Consider the following 19,541-nt stretch of genomic DNA (forward strand, 5'->3'; position numbering starts at 1 on the left):
ATGCCTTTGGTACATCTCACCACCTTTGCCCCCACATGCACCACTACTGACAGCTATGCCATCAAATGTAATCTTCCCTCATTCCCCTGCTTTTTAGCAGTACATAGAAAGACAGCCCACAAAAGTGCAGGAAGAGCCTGTACGGGCGTAAGGATGTGCAACATCTGTGTCTTAAACCAGTGAGGAGAGAACCTTGGCCCAAGCAGGAAAAGACCAGGATCTCTCCTGCAGAATGCCAAACTACACGTCTTGCCACATGGGGAAGTACCACTCTGAATGCCACTCCCATTGACTCTGTTGATAGTCTGAATCTTACTGCACCACTGCTAACACTGGCCATGATGTCTTCTCTCTCCTTTGATTTGCAAATTCCACTAGCCTCTCCAAAACCTCTGTGAGAAGCAGCCAGCTCCTCCAGGAGGAGCCCCCTGGATCTCTGAGGGATGTGAGTACAGAGGCCTCAGAGGAAGCATTACCGTAGCTGTCTCCTGCACCCACTAACCAGCTTGAAGTTGACACCTCATGGGAAACAGTAGACAAAGATATGGATATAGAGTGTGGATACACAATCTGGTCAGCATCTTGGAATGACAGCCCCACCACTGAACGAGGCACTCAGAAAACTGCTGGAGACCTGGCAATTGAGCTGTCCTGGTGGCATCAGCAACCAATGACTTCATCGAAATGCATGGGGGAAGAAGTGACAGAAAGGAGTGTGGCATTCAGTGGCCCTCAGTGCCCAGAAACTGCAATGGGGCAGTAAGTCATACAACTAATGTGTCCACACTCCGAAGCTACTGAAAATGTGCACATAAGTGCAATACATTTCCCCAGCCATTGGTCCTCAGGACTGAAGGATTGGTGGTGGGGAATATGGAACCTTGACGTCAAAACAAGTGCCCCATCCTCACAAGGAAACATGGCAGAGCCAGGAGGCACCCAGTCAAATGTGCAATCACACAAACAGGCCGTTCTATTCTTTCCACTCAGGACATTGCAGTGGTTTCTGGATCCATCAGCTCCACCCTACTTGGTGCCCTCAGACCCTTGGAAGTTCAAGCCGAGGAAGATCATCTTGCCTCTGGCAAGAAAACCCTTGTCACGTCTATCTGATCTAGATAGACATGTCCCTGAGGTCAGCTCCTAAACCAAACCCTCAGGGCCTACAGGCTCACCAGTCAAGCTGACTCCTTCCATCCCCAGCTGTAGAAGCAGGGAGTTGAACCAAGACATTGTAGGTGGGACAGAAAGAAGAAATCTATTGAGGATACATTGGTGGAATGAGTGAACATGGCTTGTACACTACTCTCTGTTTATGCATTAATGTTCCCATTGTTAACTTATATGTGGTTGCGAGTCTCTCTGTGTGAACAATAAATTCGTTATCACTCCATCGAACTGCACTTCATGGACTCAGATGAGGCTCCATGGATCAATTTGTTCAGAACATACTACACCATCTGGAAGCAGGAGAACAATGCATACACATGACTAGGTCATGGTGACATCATTGTCACTCTTTATTCAATAACCCAAATGTTTGTTTCCTCTCTACACAAGGTGTAGCTCTCAAAGCGTTGTCCAGCAGTGTCTGTGTCAGCAAGATGAAACATATAGAGAGAGCCAATGCTGTAGGTCAGCCAGGGAGTAGGCATTCTGCATGCATGTGTGTTCTATCTTTTGTAGGCCTGTAACCAAATTGCTTCTCTTTCAAAGCCCTGCCTTCACAGGTCAAGTCACTTACCCTGCCCACTTCAAGTGTAGTCACAGCTATTTTTGTTCCCATTGCACGCTTTTGACTTCCAGTTCCATGGAAGGCAACAACAAGCACATCTCTTTCAGTAATTTCCAGCCTTAGCCTGAATGTGCTGGTGACCCCCTCAAACATTCACATTCTTTTTGCAGTAACCTGTTCTTTCATCCACATGCTTCACACACCTTCCAATCACCAAAGGTATTTCTATATGGGCCAATACCTACAGTTGTTCACCTTCAGCCCTTGATATTGTCACAAAGCTGGTTATTTTTTCTAAAAGCAGTTCCTTTTCTCAATGATATTGTGTCCTTGGTATTTATCAGAGGGGTCACAAAACAGTCCGGGCTCCGAATTGGCTGGGTTGGTACAGATATCAAAGGGTATTGGTAGACCTTTTTGTTCATATGTAAACAGATGAGACTTTAGGCCACAGCTTTCATGTTTTAGAAGTTTCCTACATAATGATCAGTGCTAACAGCTGAAATCTTGTTTGAGTCAGTTCAGCACCTAATCTCTCTCTCTCCTTCTGTCCTTCTAACTTTGACCAATAAGCCTCTGTTTCATTTTTATTGTGTTAAAGAGGTTTGTTTATTGGGACTGTTGTGTATTTTCGGAACAGCATAATCAAGTCTAGTTTGGATAGAGTGAGTTCTGTGGGTATTCTATATATTCTGTTCTTCGTCTTTCATTCTGTAATTTTGTGAATAATGTTTTGTCTGTTTTAAAACCTGATAGTCAACCTAGCTAACTTACTCTGGGTAATTTTCACTGTACACTTACCAAAACGAATAGCAAGGTTACGGTCTGGGCTGCCTGCTTATGAATGTTTTGAGTGGTCTGGCCTTGTCCATAACAATGTATTAAGGAACCATGCCTGCTGTTGCAATTTACTGGCTCCTCCTCCACCCCCACCTGAAGCCAGGGTGCTAGTCACCATGGATGGACCTCTCTCCCACATTACACAGCTATTCTTTACCATACTTCTACTCCTTGCAAATTCTGCTCTCTCCTGCAGAATAGTACTACACCCTTGCCTAGAACTTCCAGTGTGTAGTCCCAAAGACTAAACTACTTAATCTCAATCCTGCAGCAATGTCTTGACTTGACTCTACCACCTCCTCAACCCTCAGGGCCTACACTCCATCGTGACACTGAGCACATTTAATGAATTTCATAACATTGGGGGTGTTCCAGCATTTACAAGTCACGTAATCTACATCAGTCCCTGTTGATTCACATATTGCCACTGTTTGGCAAGAGGGCTCCATGCCAGTTGTGAAAAACACAAAAGCTGAAGCAAGCTGATTTTTTAAAAATTCATTCGTGAGGCATGAGCATTGCTAGCTGGCTGGTATTTATTGACCATCCCTAGTTGCCCTTGAGATGGTGGAATGAGCTGCCTTCTTGATCCACTGCTCCATATGCTGAGATAGACTCCTCATCCAATTCTGCTGCACATCTCACCATAGCCCACATTGTGCAGATCTCCATGACATTCCACCCATTGTAACAGCCTCATAGAATATCTTCTAAAATGGGGTCATTCTATAAAGAATGTTTCAAATTATCAATATAATTCAAGAGTTTAAAATCTTACAAAATGAAAGCAGGGATTAGTCTCAAAGGCACAAGATATCTGCAGTGCTGCTTTGTTCTGTTTATAATTGCATGAATCAGTTGAGGAAGAAGCAGAAATAAAACAAATCTCAGATTGCTGAAAAAGACAGAAAACCCATCAAGAAGATGGGTAAAATGGTGCCAATTCTTCAACTTAGTTCTTTGTATCAGGATCTTAAATTAATAGAGAAATAACAATTTAGATAGCTTTAAAGTCCTCAAAATATTGAAAGCAGTTTTAAATGCCTTATCATATGTTGAAATCTGAGAAAACAACACCTATTTCCCAATATGACATATAACACTAGAATTACAGGTCTCTTAGGAATGTTCACTAAAACTCAGCCAGAAGATCAATAACTCATCCAACTTGGTATGAATTCATAAATATTTGGTGGAAGGAAAAATATCTGCTTCAGGATGCTTCAGCTCCATCCTGCTTGGTTCCCTCAGAACCTTGGAAGTTCAAGCCGAGGAAGATCATCTTGCCTCTGGCAAGAAGACCCTTGTCACATCTATCCGATCTAGACGTGTCCCTGAGGTCAGCTCCTAAACCAAACCCTCAGGGCCTACAGGCTCACCAGTCAAGCTGACTCCTTCCATCCCCAGCTGTAGAAGCAGGGAGTTGAACCAAGACATTGTAGGTTGGACAGAAAGAAGAAATCTATTGAGGATACATTGGTGGAATGAGTGAACATGGCTTGCATACTACTCTCAGTTTATGTATTAATGTTCCCGATGTTAACTTATATGTGGTTTGGAGTCTCTCTGTGAAAATACGTTTTCACTCCGTCTAACCGCACTTCATGGCCACAGATGTGGCTCCATGAATCAATTTGTTCAGAACATACTACACCATCTGGAAGCAGGAGAACAATGCATACACATGACTAGGTCATGGTGACATCATTGTCACTCTTCGTTCAATAGCCCGAATGTTTGGTTCCTCTGTGCACAAGGTGTAGCTCTCAAAGAGTTGTTCGGCAGTGTCCGTGTCAGCGAGATGCAACATATAGACAGCCAATGCTGCAGGGCAGCCAGGGAGTAGGCATTCTGCATGCATGCGTGTTCTATCTTTTGTAGGCCTGTAACCAAATTGCTTCTCTTTCAAAGCCCTATCTTTCATATTCAGTGCAGCTCCTGCATCACAGGTCAAGTCACTTACCCTGCCCACTTCAAGTGTAGTCACAGCTATTTTTGTTCCCATTGTACACTTTTTGACTTCCAGCTCCATGGAAGGTAACAGCAAGCACATCTCTTTCAGTAATTTCCAGCCTCAGCCTGAATGTGCTGGTGACCCCCTCAAACATTCACATTCTTTTTGCAGTAACCTGTTCTTTCATCCCACATACTTCACACACCTTCAAATCACCAAAGGTATTTCTATATGGGCCGATACCTACAGTTGTTCACCTTCAGCCCTTGATATTGTCACAAAGCTGGTTATATTTTCTAAAAGCAGTTCCTTTTCTCAATGATATTGTGTCCGTGGTATTTATCAGAGGGGTCACAAAACAGTCCGGGTTCCGAATTGGCTGGGTTGGTACAGATATCAAAGGGTATTGGGAGGCCTTTTTGTTCATATGTAAACAGATGAGACTTTAGGCTACAGCTTTCATGTTTTAGAAGTAACCTGTAGAATGAAAGGTCAGTGGTCAGTGCTAACAGTTGAAGTCTTGTTTGAGTCAGTTCAGCAGTGGGCTGTTTGGAAACAAGCTGCTAATCTCTCTCGCCTTCTGTCCTTCTAACTTTGACCTGTTAGCCTGTGTTTCATTTTTACTGTGTTTAAGGGGCTTGTTTATTGGGACTGTTGTGTATTTTCGGAACAGCATAATTAAGTCTAGTTTGGATAGAATGAGTTCTGTGGGTATTCTAAATTCTGTTCTTTGTGTTTCATTCTGTAATTTGTGAATAATGTTTTGTCTGTTTTAAAACCTGATAGTCAACCTAGCTAACTTACTCTGGGTAATTTTCACTGTACACTTACCGAAACGAATAGCAAGGTTACGGTCTGGGCTGCCTGCTTATGAATGTTTTGAGTGGTCTGGCCTTGTCCATAACAATGTATTATGGAACCATGCCTGCTGTTGCAATTTACTGGCTCCTCCTCCACCCCCACCTGAAGCCAGGGTGCTAGTCACCGTTGATGGACCTCTCTCCCACATTACACAGCTATTCTTTACCATATTTCTACTCCTTGCAAATTCTGCTCTCTCCTGCAGAATAGTACTACACCCTTGCCTAGAACTTTCAGTGCGTAGTCTCAAAGACTAAACTACTTAATCTCAGTCCTGCAGCAATGTCTTGTCTTGACTCTACCACCTCCTCATCACCACCCACCCCATTGTGACACTGACTACATTTGATGAATTTCACAACATTGGAGGTGTTCCAGCATTTACAAGTCACGTAATCTGCATCAGTCCCTGTTGATTCACATTTTGCCACTGTTTGGCAAGAGGGTTTCCATACCAGTTGTGAAAAACACAAAAAGCTGAAGCAAGATGATTTTTAAAAAATTCACTCGTGAGGCATGAGCATTGCTAGCTGGCTCGAATTTATTGACCCTCCCTAGTTGCCCTTGAGATGGTGGAATGAGCTGCCTTCTTGAACCACTGCTCCATATGCTGTAGGTAGACCCACATTGCTGAGATAGACTGCTTATCCAATTCTGCTGCACATCTCACCATAGCCCACATCATGCAGATTTTCATGACATTCCACCCATTGTAACAGCCTCATAAAAATCTTCTAAAATGGGGTCATTCTCTAAAGGATGCTTCAAATTATCAATATAATGCAAGAGTTTAAAATCTAACAAAGTGATCACAAGAATTAATCATTTTGTAGTTTAAATTAATTTTATTGTACAAAATGTAAGTCTCAAGGGCACAAGATATCTGCCGTGCTGCTTTGTTCTCGTTATAATTGCATATATCAGTTGAGGAAGAAGCAGAAATAAAGCAAATCTCAGATTGTTGAAAAAAGCAGGAAAACCCACCAAGAAGGTGGGTAAAATGGTGCCAATTCTTCAACTTAGTTCTTTGTATCAGGATTTTAAATTAATATAGAAATAACAATCTAGCTAGCTTTTACTGTCCTCAAATTATTGAAAACAGTTTTAAATGCCTTATCATATGTTGAAATCTGAAAAAGCAAGCTCTACTTCCCGATGACATATGACAATAGAATTAAGGTCTCATAGGAATGTTCACTGAAATCCAGCCAGAAGATCAATAACCCATCCAACATGGGTTCATAAACACTAAGATTTGGTGGAATGAAAAATAATGGGTTTTTTTAAATGCCTTTCATATTAAATGTTATGCCAACTGGACCATGTGGTTGTATAGTTGTCATCTGTAGACTAATATTCTTAACTACAGCCTCCTATCTGATTATATAGTACACTTACCTGAGTGTCCAACTTGAAATTCCTGAGTTGGCCATTGAGATAAATATCAGTTTGCCAAAATATAAGGTCCAGAAGATTTCTCTCCCCTGGGAACTGTTCTTTCTTATTGGCTTCTTTGCATGGGTAACTGTTTAATGTGTATTTTGCAAAAATAAACATTTCTTCCTCCTGCAGATATTCTGTAAGTGATATTCTGTAAGCCAGGCAACATAGTTAGAACATAGAACATAGAACAGTACAGCACAGAACAGGCCCTTCACCCCACGATGTTGTGCCGACCATTGATCCTCATGTAAGGTAAACCTAATGTATGAACCCTCAAATTTCTGTGACCATATGCATGTCCAGCAGTCTCTTAAATATCCACAATAACTCGCTTCCACAACTACTGCTGGCTACGCATTCCATGCACTCTCAACTCTCTGCGTAAAGAACCCGCCTCTGACATCCCCTCTATACTTTCTGCCAAACAGCTTAAAACTATGACCCCTCGTGTTAACAATTTCTGCCCTGGGAAAAAGTTTCTGGCTTTCAACTCTGTCTATGCCTCCCATTGTCTTGCCCACCTCAATTAGGTCCCCTCTCTTCCTTCTTTTTTCCAATGAAAAATGTCTGAGCTCAGTCAACCTCTCTTCGTAAGATAAGCCCTCTGTTCCAGGCAGCACCCTGGTAAACCTCCTCTGAACCCTCTTCAAAGCATCCACATCTTTCCTATAATAGGGCGACCAGAACTGGACGCAGTATTCCAAGTGCGGTCCAACCAAAGTTTTATAGAGCTGCAACAAGATCTTTCGGCTCTTAAACTCAATCCCCCTGTTAATGAAAGCCAAAACACCATATGCTTTCTTAACAACCCTGTCCACTGGGGTGGCAATTTTAAGGGATCTATGTACCTGCATACCAAGATCCTGCTGTTCCTCCACAATGCCAAGAATCCTGTCTTTAATCCTGTACTCAGCTTTCAAGTTCGACCTTCCAAAATGCATCACTTCGCATTTATCCAGGTTGAACTCCATTTGCCACCTCTCAGCCCATCTCTGCATCCTGTCAAGGTCACGCTGCAGCCTACAACAATCCTCTATACTGTCAACGACACCTCCAACCATTGAAGTTATAAATTGTTATTTTGCATCTGTATTTACGACAGAGACCAATTATGTAAATAAATAAATAAATAAATAAATATCGGGAATGAGGGTTGTGATATATTTGCAAAATTACAATTGAAAAAAGGCATTTGCATTGTATGTGGACCTAAATTTGAATAACCTTGAGGTCAAGATGTTATCCAAAGTTGCTATGGGAGACAAAAAGGGTGATTGTAAAGATCCTGATAATTTTTAAATCCTCTGTGGTTGTTGAAGAAGTGCCAGAGGGCTGGAGGACAGCTAGTAGGATATTAATTTGCAATAGGGTAAGGATAAACAAGGGAATTATAGGGCAGTGAGATTAACATCAGTTGTAAAGAAACTTTCAGAAAAGATTCTGAGGGCAGAATTAATCTCCACTTGGACAGCCATGGGCTAATCAAAGATAAACAGTATGGCTTTGTAAGGGGGAGATCATTTCTAAATGACGTGATTGAGTTTTTCAAGGACATGACTCAGCTTGTCGACAAGGGTGGTGCAGCTGTAGTAATTTACATGGATTTCAGTAATGCTTTTGACAAGGTTTCAGAGGCGACTGATCAAGAAGGTAAGAGCCCATGGGATGCTGAGTAATTTGGCAAATTGGATCGAAAATTGACATGGTGGCAAGAGACAGAGTCATAAAGCCATAGAATCAAACAACATGGAAACAAACCCTTCAGTCCAACTTGTCTGCACTGCCCATGCATCCTACACTGGCCTAATCCCATTTGCCAATATACCCCTAAGCCATTCTTCTTATTATACCCCTTCAGATGCCTTTTAAATGTTGTACCTGCCTCCACCAGTTCCTCTGGAAGCTCATCCGAGACATGCACCACCCTCTCCATGAACAAGTTACCCTTGAGGTCTTTTTATTAAAATCTTTTCCCTTTCACCTTAAAGCTATGCCCTCTAGTTTTGGACTCCTCTACCCCAGGGAAAAAAAACCTTGACTTTTCATCTATTCCATTCCCCTCATGATTTTATAAACCTCTATCACCCCTCAGCCTCCAATACTTAAGGGAAAAAAGCCCCAGCCCATTCAGCCTCTCTGTATAACTCAAACCCTCCAATCCTAGCAACATCCTTGTAAATCTTTTCTATACCCCCTCAAGTTTAACAGAGAGTGATAGTCAAATGTTTTATTTGTGAGTTGAAGCCTGTGTTCAGGGGCGTACCACAGAGTTTGGCGCTGGGTCCTTTGCTGTTTGAGGTATACGTTAATAGCCTAGACATGAATGTAGTCAATTTGAACTTCAAGTATACAAATGATATGTAAATAAGGGGAATGATAAATAGCAAGAAGGAAAACATTGGCTCACAGGATGATATGCGTGGGCTTGTCAAATGGTGTGAACAATGAAAAATGGAATTTAATATAGAAAAGTATGAGGTGATACATTTTGGGAAGACTAACAAAACAAGGGAGTTCACAATGAATAGCAGGACTTTGGTAAGTAGAGAAGATCAGAGGGCTCTTAGTGTCCATGCCCATAAATCCTAAAGGCAAAAAAGATACATGGTTAAGAAAGCATATGGGACACTTGCCTTTATTTATTAAGACATTTAGTACATGAGCAGGGAGATTATGAAGAAGCTGTATAAGATATTAATTAAGCTATAGCTAGAGTACTGTGTGCAGTTTTGGATGCCATCCTATAGGAAGGATATGATTGCTCTGGAGAGGGTGCAGGGAGGATTCACTGTAGGCTGGAGCAATTCAGCTTTCAAGATAGATTTGATAAGCCAGGGTTGTTTTCCTTAACAGAGAGAATGTTGAGTGGGTACCTTGATTGAAGTCTGCAAAATTATGAGCTGCATAGATAACATAGATAGGAAGAAACTTTTCTCCATATTTGTAGGGTCAATAACCAAGATTTAAGGTAAGGGCAGAGGTTTAGATGGGATTTAACGAAGAAATCTTTCATTGGAAGGGTAGTGGGTGTCTGGAATTCACTGTCTGAAGGTGTGATAGACATCAGAATCATTGCAACATTTTAGATAAACACTTGAAATACCATGGCGTACAATGCTACAGTTCAATTGCTGGAGGATCGAGGTAGATAAAAGCTCAATGACTGGTGCAGACATGATGGGCCTCTTTCTGTTCTGTAAAATTCAATGGGACGAATCTTCTAGAAGTACTGTGGGTTATGGCAAGATACGTGACAGAATTGGACAGGATGCCCAGCAAGACCTTTCTTGACGTTGTTAATGCTTCAAACTACTCATCTCATTAATATTCAACCTTCTATCGTACCAAAGTTATCAAACATATCAGGCATCAGGAAATCTCAAGAAGGAAACCAGAGTGTGCTGTTGGTGGTTTCAGCTCATGGTTTGCACCAAACGACCTCCAAGCTGAATACTGGGCTAGATCTCTGCAGCACCAGCTTGTGCCTCACCTACAGACATTAATATCCAACATCTGTCAACCCACCATGATCATCATAGTATGTCTGCAATGCACAGGCAGGCCATACACAAAGCACTGACTTGTACTGCAGGGCACATCAGTAATTAGCATTGAAAGGTTGCAGCAGAGATACTTTGTACTCACAGACAGCCATCCAGCTCACAGAATATAACATGCTATATCCCAGGGTATTTTGCTTGCTATCAAAGTGTTTACTTATTTTGTGCCAACCTGTGCGCTTGCACCATCCATGCCATGCTATGCCACGCTTACTAACATATTGGTATTTCAGGCAGAGCCAAAGACTAGCACTGCTGCTATTTTGAGTGTCTGTTTAGCACAGACACACAGACAGGCTGCTGTCTTGGTGAGTGGGCAGCATGGTGATGAATGGCACAGTAAGAGGGGTAGGATGGTGGCTAGTGGTCAACATTGCTGCCTCACAGTGCCAGAGACCTGGGATTCTCATGCGATAGGATGCTGCCTGACCTGCTGTGCTTTTCCAGCAACACATTTTCAGCTCTGACCTCCAGCATCTGCAGCCTTCACTTTCTCTCAAAGATTTTAACCTACTGCGAATCCTCTTACAAGGATGCCTTCCTTGAAGAAGCTCTCTTCCTCCCTCTACAAGGATTTCAGTGAGTCCCTCTCTCACTGCACACCCCAGGTCATCTCCTCTGCACAGAAGCTCTTCAGCCACGTTCTACCTCCCTCCACCTATCGCATTTCCAAAGCCCCTCCCCCAAGTCCCTCCTCCCTACCTTTTATCTTAGCCTGCTGGACACACTTTCCTCATTCCTGAAGAAGGGCTTATGCCCGAAACATCGATTCTTCTGTTCCTTGGATGCTGCCTGACCTGCTGCGCTTTTCCAGCAACACATTTTCAGTTTTGTCAAAGATGGCATGGTTGCAAGGGATGCTAGTCTTTTGGCAGATAGCCGTTGAGGGACATATTTTTCTGGTAACAATGCATTGTAAAATGGGGCCAGAATTGAATGTGATGGAAGACGTAAGGGGGAGGTAGGATATTAATGCAATGAGATTGGTAAAATAGGGTGACAAATCTCACTAGGCCTCCCAAAGAGAAATGGCGTACACCTGCTTCCATTTCTTGTGTGTACATCTGCATTCTACATACCTCACGCACAGTGCCTCAATGCCATTAACAAAGAAAGACACATAGGACATGTATGTTTCAGCTCATAGCCCTACTGGCCTCTGGAGAATTTACATAATTCTGCATAGCGGAACTGCAAAATATCTCTCCTATAGTTTCTGTTAGTTATAAGATAAGTCATAATACAAGAAGCAAAGAGTTAAGATACAAAGGAGAAAATAACCTGCCAATATCTACAAGGTTTTAAGATGATTGATCTCAAATGGGCCTTGTCTTGTCATGTTTATCCAGTTCACTGTAAATTCCTTCAAAATTCAAAGTTTATGTCTGTATTATGTAAATGAAGTGCATTCAAATGTAAAATGGGACATTTGCTTAGTTTTATGCCAATCTTTCAAAGAGTTTTCAGTGTTTTCTGCAGCTCATAGCCTCCTCATGACATCAATCTAGTTCAGTCTAGTTATCACGTGAACATAAGATCTGTATAGGAGCCAAAAGCCTCCTGACATATGTGTACAAGGATAGTTGCACAAGCTGTTGATAATAAACACATGAATTGAAATGGCCTATCTCTACTGATAAAATTGTATTTTTCTCATGGTTGCCTCCTCCTAAAGAGAAAACTGAGGAAATGGGTGTATGAAGATAAGAAACATTCTACATGAGTGTGCAATTTTTAAAAAAGTCTTTTTAAGGCAGAACATTTAATTTTAAGGGGATGTAGCCAGGGTGGAGCTGGTGGATTCAAGAGCCAGAAAGTGGATTTGGAAAGGGAACCTCATCTTGGCAAGTTTGGAGGGAACAACAAATTTCTAGGAAGATATCAGGAAGCTATTTAATATATGCAGAGGTCATTAGGTCTCACTTTCATCCTACATTTTGAGTTTTAACAGCCAGCACTCAAGTTCTCTGAATCATGCCAGAGTCTACAAGGTGAGAGCACAGTAGAAAGTAATTGAATACTAAATTTGCTGGGTAACTCTTATCAGCTATCTTGTAACTACGTTGAAAGGCTTCTGTGCTTAGAACTCCTTCCATAGACCTGAAATCATTACTTTGCATGTCAAATTCAAAATGCGAGCATTATTTCTAAATGCCTTGGATTACACTCAATGACATCTCAATTTCTCTGCTGTTAGTCTTCACTGCATAACAGAAGAAATGTTCACAACAATAGTCTAAATGCCTGAGGATGAAAAGGAGGATCAGGAAGTGGAGTCGCATGCAGTCATGAAACCTGCAGCTGTTCAGCTGCCTGCCAGGGAAGCTTGCTATAGATATATCCGGGCATGTTTTATTTATTACATATGTGTTAAACCATTGCTGACTGGCTCTGTGATCTCCCTACCCTCAAAACACTCTTCAATTCAGTATTCAACCGGTCAGTCATGACACTCATACCCTTTGCTCTGCATTACAGCTGATCATAACATTTACTTTGAAGGTATTAACAAGGAGAATGGAGGGTGCAACAAACTAGAGCCCAGGAATCTGAAGAATTTCAGTTAAGTCTTTCATTCATTCCAATTAACTTCATCATGCAATTATCATTGACATAAGCACCCCAGCCATATAGTCTTTCTCAAATAATAAGTACTTCTAATGTTTCCTCCAGTATCTACCAACTCCTATGAATTCAGCAGAACGGCAGCAGGAAGATCATTCCCCTGAAACATACAAACATACAAAAACAGAAATTGCTTGGGAAACTTAACAAGTCTGGCAGCATCTGTGAAGAGAAAACAGAGTTAATGTTTCAAGTCCAGTGACCCTTCTTCAGAAAGTTCTAGGTGGTGGACTATGGTGAGGGAAAGTCTGCACAAAAACCAGAAAAGCACAGGAGAAAGACCACAGCAGAAAACATGGAAAGCAACAAAGAAATTAATCAGTCACAGTGGATAATATATTAAGATGAATTGGAAGTTGTTATAGGGAAGAAAAGAGCACTCAAAGTCCTCCAAGATAAAGTATGCCAGGGAACGGGGTAAAGGATCCAAATAGCAGGAGCTTGGCCCAACTACTACTGTAGAAGGTCATGAGAACCAAGAGGTTTGTATATGTTTCGTGATTGTTACACTCAGTATCTTTGATGGTTACTATTTGTAGAATACTGTATTCAAAGCTATCCTAATAGCTCTACTTATCAAAGAAGCATACTGACGATGCATGGCACACATTGTGTCTGTGAGCTTCTTTCCATTTCAGTGAAGTGTAAAATGTATCTGCCCCTTACCACAATGTTAATAGCTCCTGTGCCACGAGATTGAATGGAGAATGGTTGAATACTTTTGATCTTAACCATGACTGACATAATTAGATTAGATTCCCTACAGTGTGGAAACAGGCCCTTTGGCCCAGCAAGTCCACACCAACCCTCCAAAGAGTAACCCACCCAGACCCATTTCCCTCTGACTAATGCAGCTAACACTCTGGGCAATTTAGCATGGCCAATTCACCTGACCTGCATATCTTTGGACTGTGGGAGAAAACCAGAGAACATGCAAACTCCACACAGAAAGTCACCCGAGGTTGGAATCAAACCTGGGACCCTGGTGCTGTGAGGCAGCAGTGCTAACCACTGATCCACCATGCCACCCCATGAATATGTGCATGTGCCATTGTACTTGAAATAGCTTATTGCCATTTAGAATGGCTTCACCATGTTAGAATTTGTCCTTGGCATCTGCAAAATCAGAGAGTCACTGTCTCCGTGGGCTTTTTACATCCTAAAGAATAATTCATCTTGCTCCTCAGTGTGGCCTAATGCTTAGGGACTTGCAGACACTTGGTCAGTTTTATCTTTTCTGTGCTGTAAAAGCAACCCCTACTGGTTTTTCTCTCAGCATCAAAAGAAGCTCCAGTGGTCAAAATTAGACAAGAATGGAACCTGTTTCAACAATACTTTGACTTCAAAACCCAGTTATTTACAGTCACATATAACAATCAATATAAGAGAAAATAAATCTCCAAAAATCCTGTACAAAGATACCTGTATTGTCGTGCAATTGCCACAACAAAGAAATACATTGATGGTGAAAAAAAAACTCTCTTCTCTGGAAATATTCAGAACTCCCCCGTGCACCATTAGCTAAGGAAACATTTCCACTAACAATAATGAGTTTAATATTAATGTTTAAAATGATCTCAGGAAACAAAACAAACCCTTCCTAATGACAGATCACTTGCAGATTAAAGACGATATTTTGGGGGAAAAAAGGGCTTAAATGTTAATGAGCAAATAAACCAATTTGTCAGCAGCTTGCCGATGATAGCGCTAAACAGGAACGTCTCTTCTGAATCCTGGTCCAGAAGTCTGCATCCTTATCTAATGGTGCATTTCTAATGGAGGTAAAAACAATGACTGCAGATGCTGGAAACCAGATTCTGGATTAGTGGTGCTGGAAGAGCACAGCAGTTCAGGCAGCATCCGAGGAGCAGTAAAATCGACATTTCAGGCAAAAGCCCTTCATCAGGAAACTGATGAGGGCTTTTGCCCGAATCAGCGATTTTACTGCTCCTCAGATGCTGCCTGAACTGCTGTGCTCTTCCAACACCACTAATCCATTTCTAATGGAGTTCTAGTCTGCAGGTAAAATGCCATCATTGTGGTGTTATATCACATGGAACTGGAGCCTAAATGTGTAGGGTTCCAAAAGATGTCCTCTCTTACCATCTTTCTACATAGCTATGTTTATAAAACCTAACAAAGTTCATTCACCTGAGAAGAGACCTCATCTTACCACAAATATCAATTACAGGCATGCAATTACAAAATCACTGAAAATAACTTTTAAGTCAGGTAATTTGACAAAATTCTTTTAAGGTGTTGTATTTATTCCTCATCTTGGAAGATGGCATGTTCATTACAGAATCTGAATTCATCTTCGCTAACATCTCAATTTATCACAGAGGAGAAGCACCTTAATGGCTGCTGTGTCTCCCTGGAAACATGGCTGTCCATGAAAGGGGTGACAAGAAGAGCTAGCTATTTACTGTGAACTGAATAAAAACAATGACAGAAAAATAAAACAAAAACAGAAATTGCTGGAAAACCTCAGCAGGTCTGGCAGCATCTGTGGAGAGAAATCAGAGTTAACATTTCAAGTCCAGTGACCCTTCCTCAGATCCTTCCAGCATCTGCAGTTTTTCAGTTTTTTCGAAAGGAAAGTAAAATACTTGTGTGTTTTTCCACTGCCTTTCTTCCCCATGATGGAAGCCTCTTGATCCATGTGCTAAAATAAAAAATGTTATTGCCCAGTGAAAGCATGAAGCATTATGTCTTGTGAAGGGTGATATAGCCCACACTGAATCACTGCAAGGTAGAGATGAATGATAACATGACACTTGATTTATACCATAATTAATATCTGAATGATTCTCAAGTATAGTTTTTGACCTGACCTCAATTTTAGCTTCATATAAATTCTGCTCACATCTCCAGCAAGACAGAAACGATCTATATCTCTTAAATTAAAATATCCATGTATGACATTTTGAGAAATCAATGTAGATTGTAACACAGCAGCAAGCTATTCAAGATCATTCAAAATGTGGCATTTTCAACATTAAATAAATAAGTTTTATATTGAGGAAGTTATATTTAATCATTAAAATGAGTGCAGAAAATATTTAATTTCATAACGATAGCTCAAACTATAAGGTACTGAAACAAGATTTTTTTGCACTTATCATATCATAATAACCAAATTCTGATCATGGTTGCAAGGTATCTTGTACAGAATATAAAATTTAAAACCAGAAACAAATAAAGTGCTGATAATCAGTAAATTAGTCACAAATTGAATAATTCTGACAGATTGGTCCACTGTAGGATATGAATGAGTATTTATTTCAAGGTTTGACAGCTCCGTGAAAAATGTAAGTATGCAAGATAAATGTGAGATTGCTGGGAGGGTAAGGTTCCAGGTTCCAGGTGGATAAGCGATTCAGTGCCAAAGAGAGGGCTAGGTTGATTGGGAATAGTTGCCAGGTCAGTAAGCTGCTGGGTGGGTAGGAAAAGGGTATCGGGTAAGTAGAATGTCAGGTGAGTTTGCGTGCTAAGTGGGTAGAAAGAAGGGTGCTAGAAGTGTAGGGTGTCAGGTAACTAGGTTGCCAGAGCAAATGGTGGCAACTGGGTCAGGTTCATCTTCTGAGGAAGAGTCATCAGACTCGAAACATTAACTCTGCTTTCTTCCCGCCAGACCTGCTGACTTTCAGGAGAAATTTCTGTTTTGGTTTCAGTTTAAAGATGAATTGTTTAAATGAGGTCAGAACAAAAGGAAATATTGCCTCTGGAAGAGGCACAGGGTGTGTTGGCAGGAGATGTTCAGGTCCGATGGCACAGGAAAAGGGGTCAGCTTTGGCAACAGAGGGCAGGGTGTTGACTTCACTGTGGGGATAGAGGGCCCTGGGTGGCTGCTGGATTTGTTGGTGGGTTGAGTGGGACAGGGGAGATGTTAAATCTGGCAGAAGGGTAGAGGTCTCGGGTCTTGGTATGGTGAGGTGCAGAAATGATGTTGGGTCCACTATTGATGGAAGGTATGATTCAGTCTGGTGGAGGGTGGATGTTTATAAACTGGTGTTTCAGTCTACACACGATTGGATAGACATTTGGAAGACATTTACAAAACAGGACTTTGCTCTCAACAGTCAATTCAGGGAAACCTGGAAACAAACTGAATATCCCAATTGGAAGAAAATCGGAAATATCAAATAGTATCAGAAATGTTTCCACTTAACCAAGAAAAACAAAAGACATTACATCCGTGAGGTTGATTTGAGTTGCCATTTGTCGTAGACATCTGAGATTCCATACATCCATTCTCTAAAGAAAATTCACTCTTCCTTCTTCCTGACAACTGTTTGAGACTGTGCCAGATCATTTGGTATTCCATTTAATCCTGAGGTGAATTTCCCACCAAATACCTATTCCTTATCCATTAGCCATGTCAGCTCCTGCCTCAGTATATCCACCGATGAGACTCTTTATCTGTACATTTACATCCACAACCTTTCTTGGGCAAAAACACTGGAATTCCACCCCCTGAAAATATACCTGTTCGACCAAGTTTTGTATCATTTATTCTCAAATGTCCTATTTGGCTCCGTGCCAATGTTATTTGAAATATTTATATATAAATATGTGCTCATAAGCATAGCGGATGGTTATGATAACGGGATTGTTTGCATATCTCCGGCAGCCAAGGTCCAAGCGACAGGCATTCTACCTGAGTTTGTTCAGATATGTTATGACCACCTACTGGTGCAGGTGTCCCAGCCCAGAGGTATGGACTTTACCACTGCAGTAGAAGAGTCGATGCATCCAAGGCATGTGTGTGACGTTATCAACGCTTAATGGAACGAAGTCTTGTTACCTGTATGTGAACAGAATTTTCATTTTGTGGTTCCAATTGAAAAGAATAAGAAGGTAGGTGTTATCAAAAGAATCGGCTTTAAGAGTGCAAGGGTAGTGCCGGATAAAGATTGGACAACTTTAAAGCGATCTAGAATTATTTAGATTTTGAAATGATGCAGTTCTGCAAACTTGTGTCTGCCCTCCAACGGCCAAATCGCTGCAGTTTAACAGAAGAGAGTTACTGCCCGTTCTCCCACAGTCACTAACATGCGGGATTACGATGAAATCACCGCTTTTCTCGGAGAATGGGGACCTTACCAGATCCTCACCTTCTTCCTTTTGAGCCTCAGTGTCTTTCCCAATGGCTTCGGTGGAATGTCCATAGTTTTTGTCGGGGATATTCCTGAACACCGCTGTTTAATTCCCGGGCACCTCAACCTCAGTGAAGCGTGGATGAACCGCACGATCCCTCTGGAACAAGACAGGGACAAACTCCAGTACAGCAAATGTAGACGGTACCGGTTGGATGTGATCAAGAACCTCTCGGAGATATTCCCTGACCCGGATTCCGTCAATATTTCTGAGGTGGGACAGGAGCCCTGTTTGGATGGATGGGTGTACAGTAAGGAGCAGTACATCTCCACCATCGTCAGCGAGGTAAGCGGCTGGAGCAACCACAGTGTTTGTGATTGTGACAGGGAGGAGTTTGTGAAGGTAAATATTTCCAAAAACCATAGAAGCTGTCTTTGTTTTCAAACATGGCCAAGAGATCATAATTCTTTATTTTGACTGGCCTTGGGGACAGACTAATTTTATTGTTTTACCTTGATGTTTTCCCGTCTTTATACATTGGAAATTTGCACCGAAAACCTGGTTTTAACTTTATACCCGCGTCAACCTTTCTCCAGTTCGAAAACAAATTCCTAATTTATCTAATGTTCCATCGCCAACTTAATTCATTTGACACAATCAGATATTCTACAAGAAAAGGTCATCCCCTCAAACTTAGGAGACAGCCTGTTAGAAGTCAGTTCAGAGCAAACTGTTTGAGAGTTGTGCACGGTATAAGTTAGGGGAGAAGCTGTGAAGGAAGCTGATCACCAGTATTGTAGTTTTAAAAGATAATTGGATATAGATTTTTTTTCGGAAAGCTAGCTTCAACAAAAAAGGACACTGGAACCCTGTGTATAGGGTGGTAGGGTGGCTCAGTGGTTAGTACTACTGCCTCACAGCGCCAGGGACACGGGTTCGATTGCAGCCTTGGGTGACTTGTGTTGAGTTTGCAGTTGAGTAAAAACAATGACTGCAGATGCTGGAAACCAGATTCTGGATCAGTGGTGCTGGAAGAGCACAGCAGTTCAGGCAGCATTCGAAATGGGACAGGCTTTCAACAGATCTAGCAACTCAAGACTGGGCATTGACGAGGCACTTTGGACCATCAACTGCTACAGAATTGTACTCCAGCACAATCTGTAACCTCATGGCCCTGCATAGTCCCCAATCAGCCATTACCATCAAGCCAGGAGATCAACCCTGGTTCAACGGAGAGTGCAGGAGGCCATACCAGGAGTAGAACCAGGCATACCTGAAAATGGTGAATCTACCAAACAGTTTAATGTGAAAAAGGATAAACAGCAAATGATAGACAGAGGCTAAGTGATCCCAAAGCCACTGGATCAGATCTATGCGCTCTCAGTACTCATGAAAGATAGTGGATCATTAAATAACTCACTGG

General features: G+C 41.7%; 1 protein-coding gene across 1 annotated transcript in view; it reads left to right on the plus strand.

The window, feature by feature from the left end:
- The first annotated feature begins 17,658 nt into the window (after positions 1 to 17,658).
- The window catches only part of LOC122556571 (organic cation/carnitine transporter 2-like), a 119,454-nt gene continuing 117,571 nt past the window's right edge, over positions 17,659 to 19,541 (plus strand). The window contains exon 1 of the mRNA XM_043703391.2: positions 17,659 to 18,463. Coding sequence (XP_043559326.2) covers positions 18,074 to 18,463 — 390 coding nt within the window. The 5' untranslated portion in view covers positions 17,659 to 18,073. The remainder of the gene's footprint in view (positions 18,464 to 19,541) is intronic.

The sequence above is a fragment of the Chiloscyllium plagiosum genome, unplaced genomic scaffold (genome assembly GCF_037043375.1).
Source record: "Chiloscyllium plagiosum isolate Xiang-an unplaced genomic scaffold, Cpla_swu_hap1 HiC_scaffold_16, whole genome shotgun sequence".
Classification (NCBI taxonomy): Eukaryota; Metazoa; Chordata; class Chondrichthyes; order Orectolobiformes; family Hemiscylliidae; genus Chiloscyllium; species Chiloscyllium plagiosum.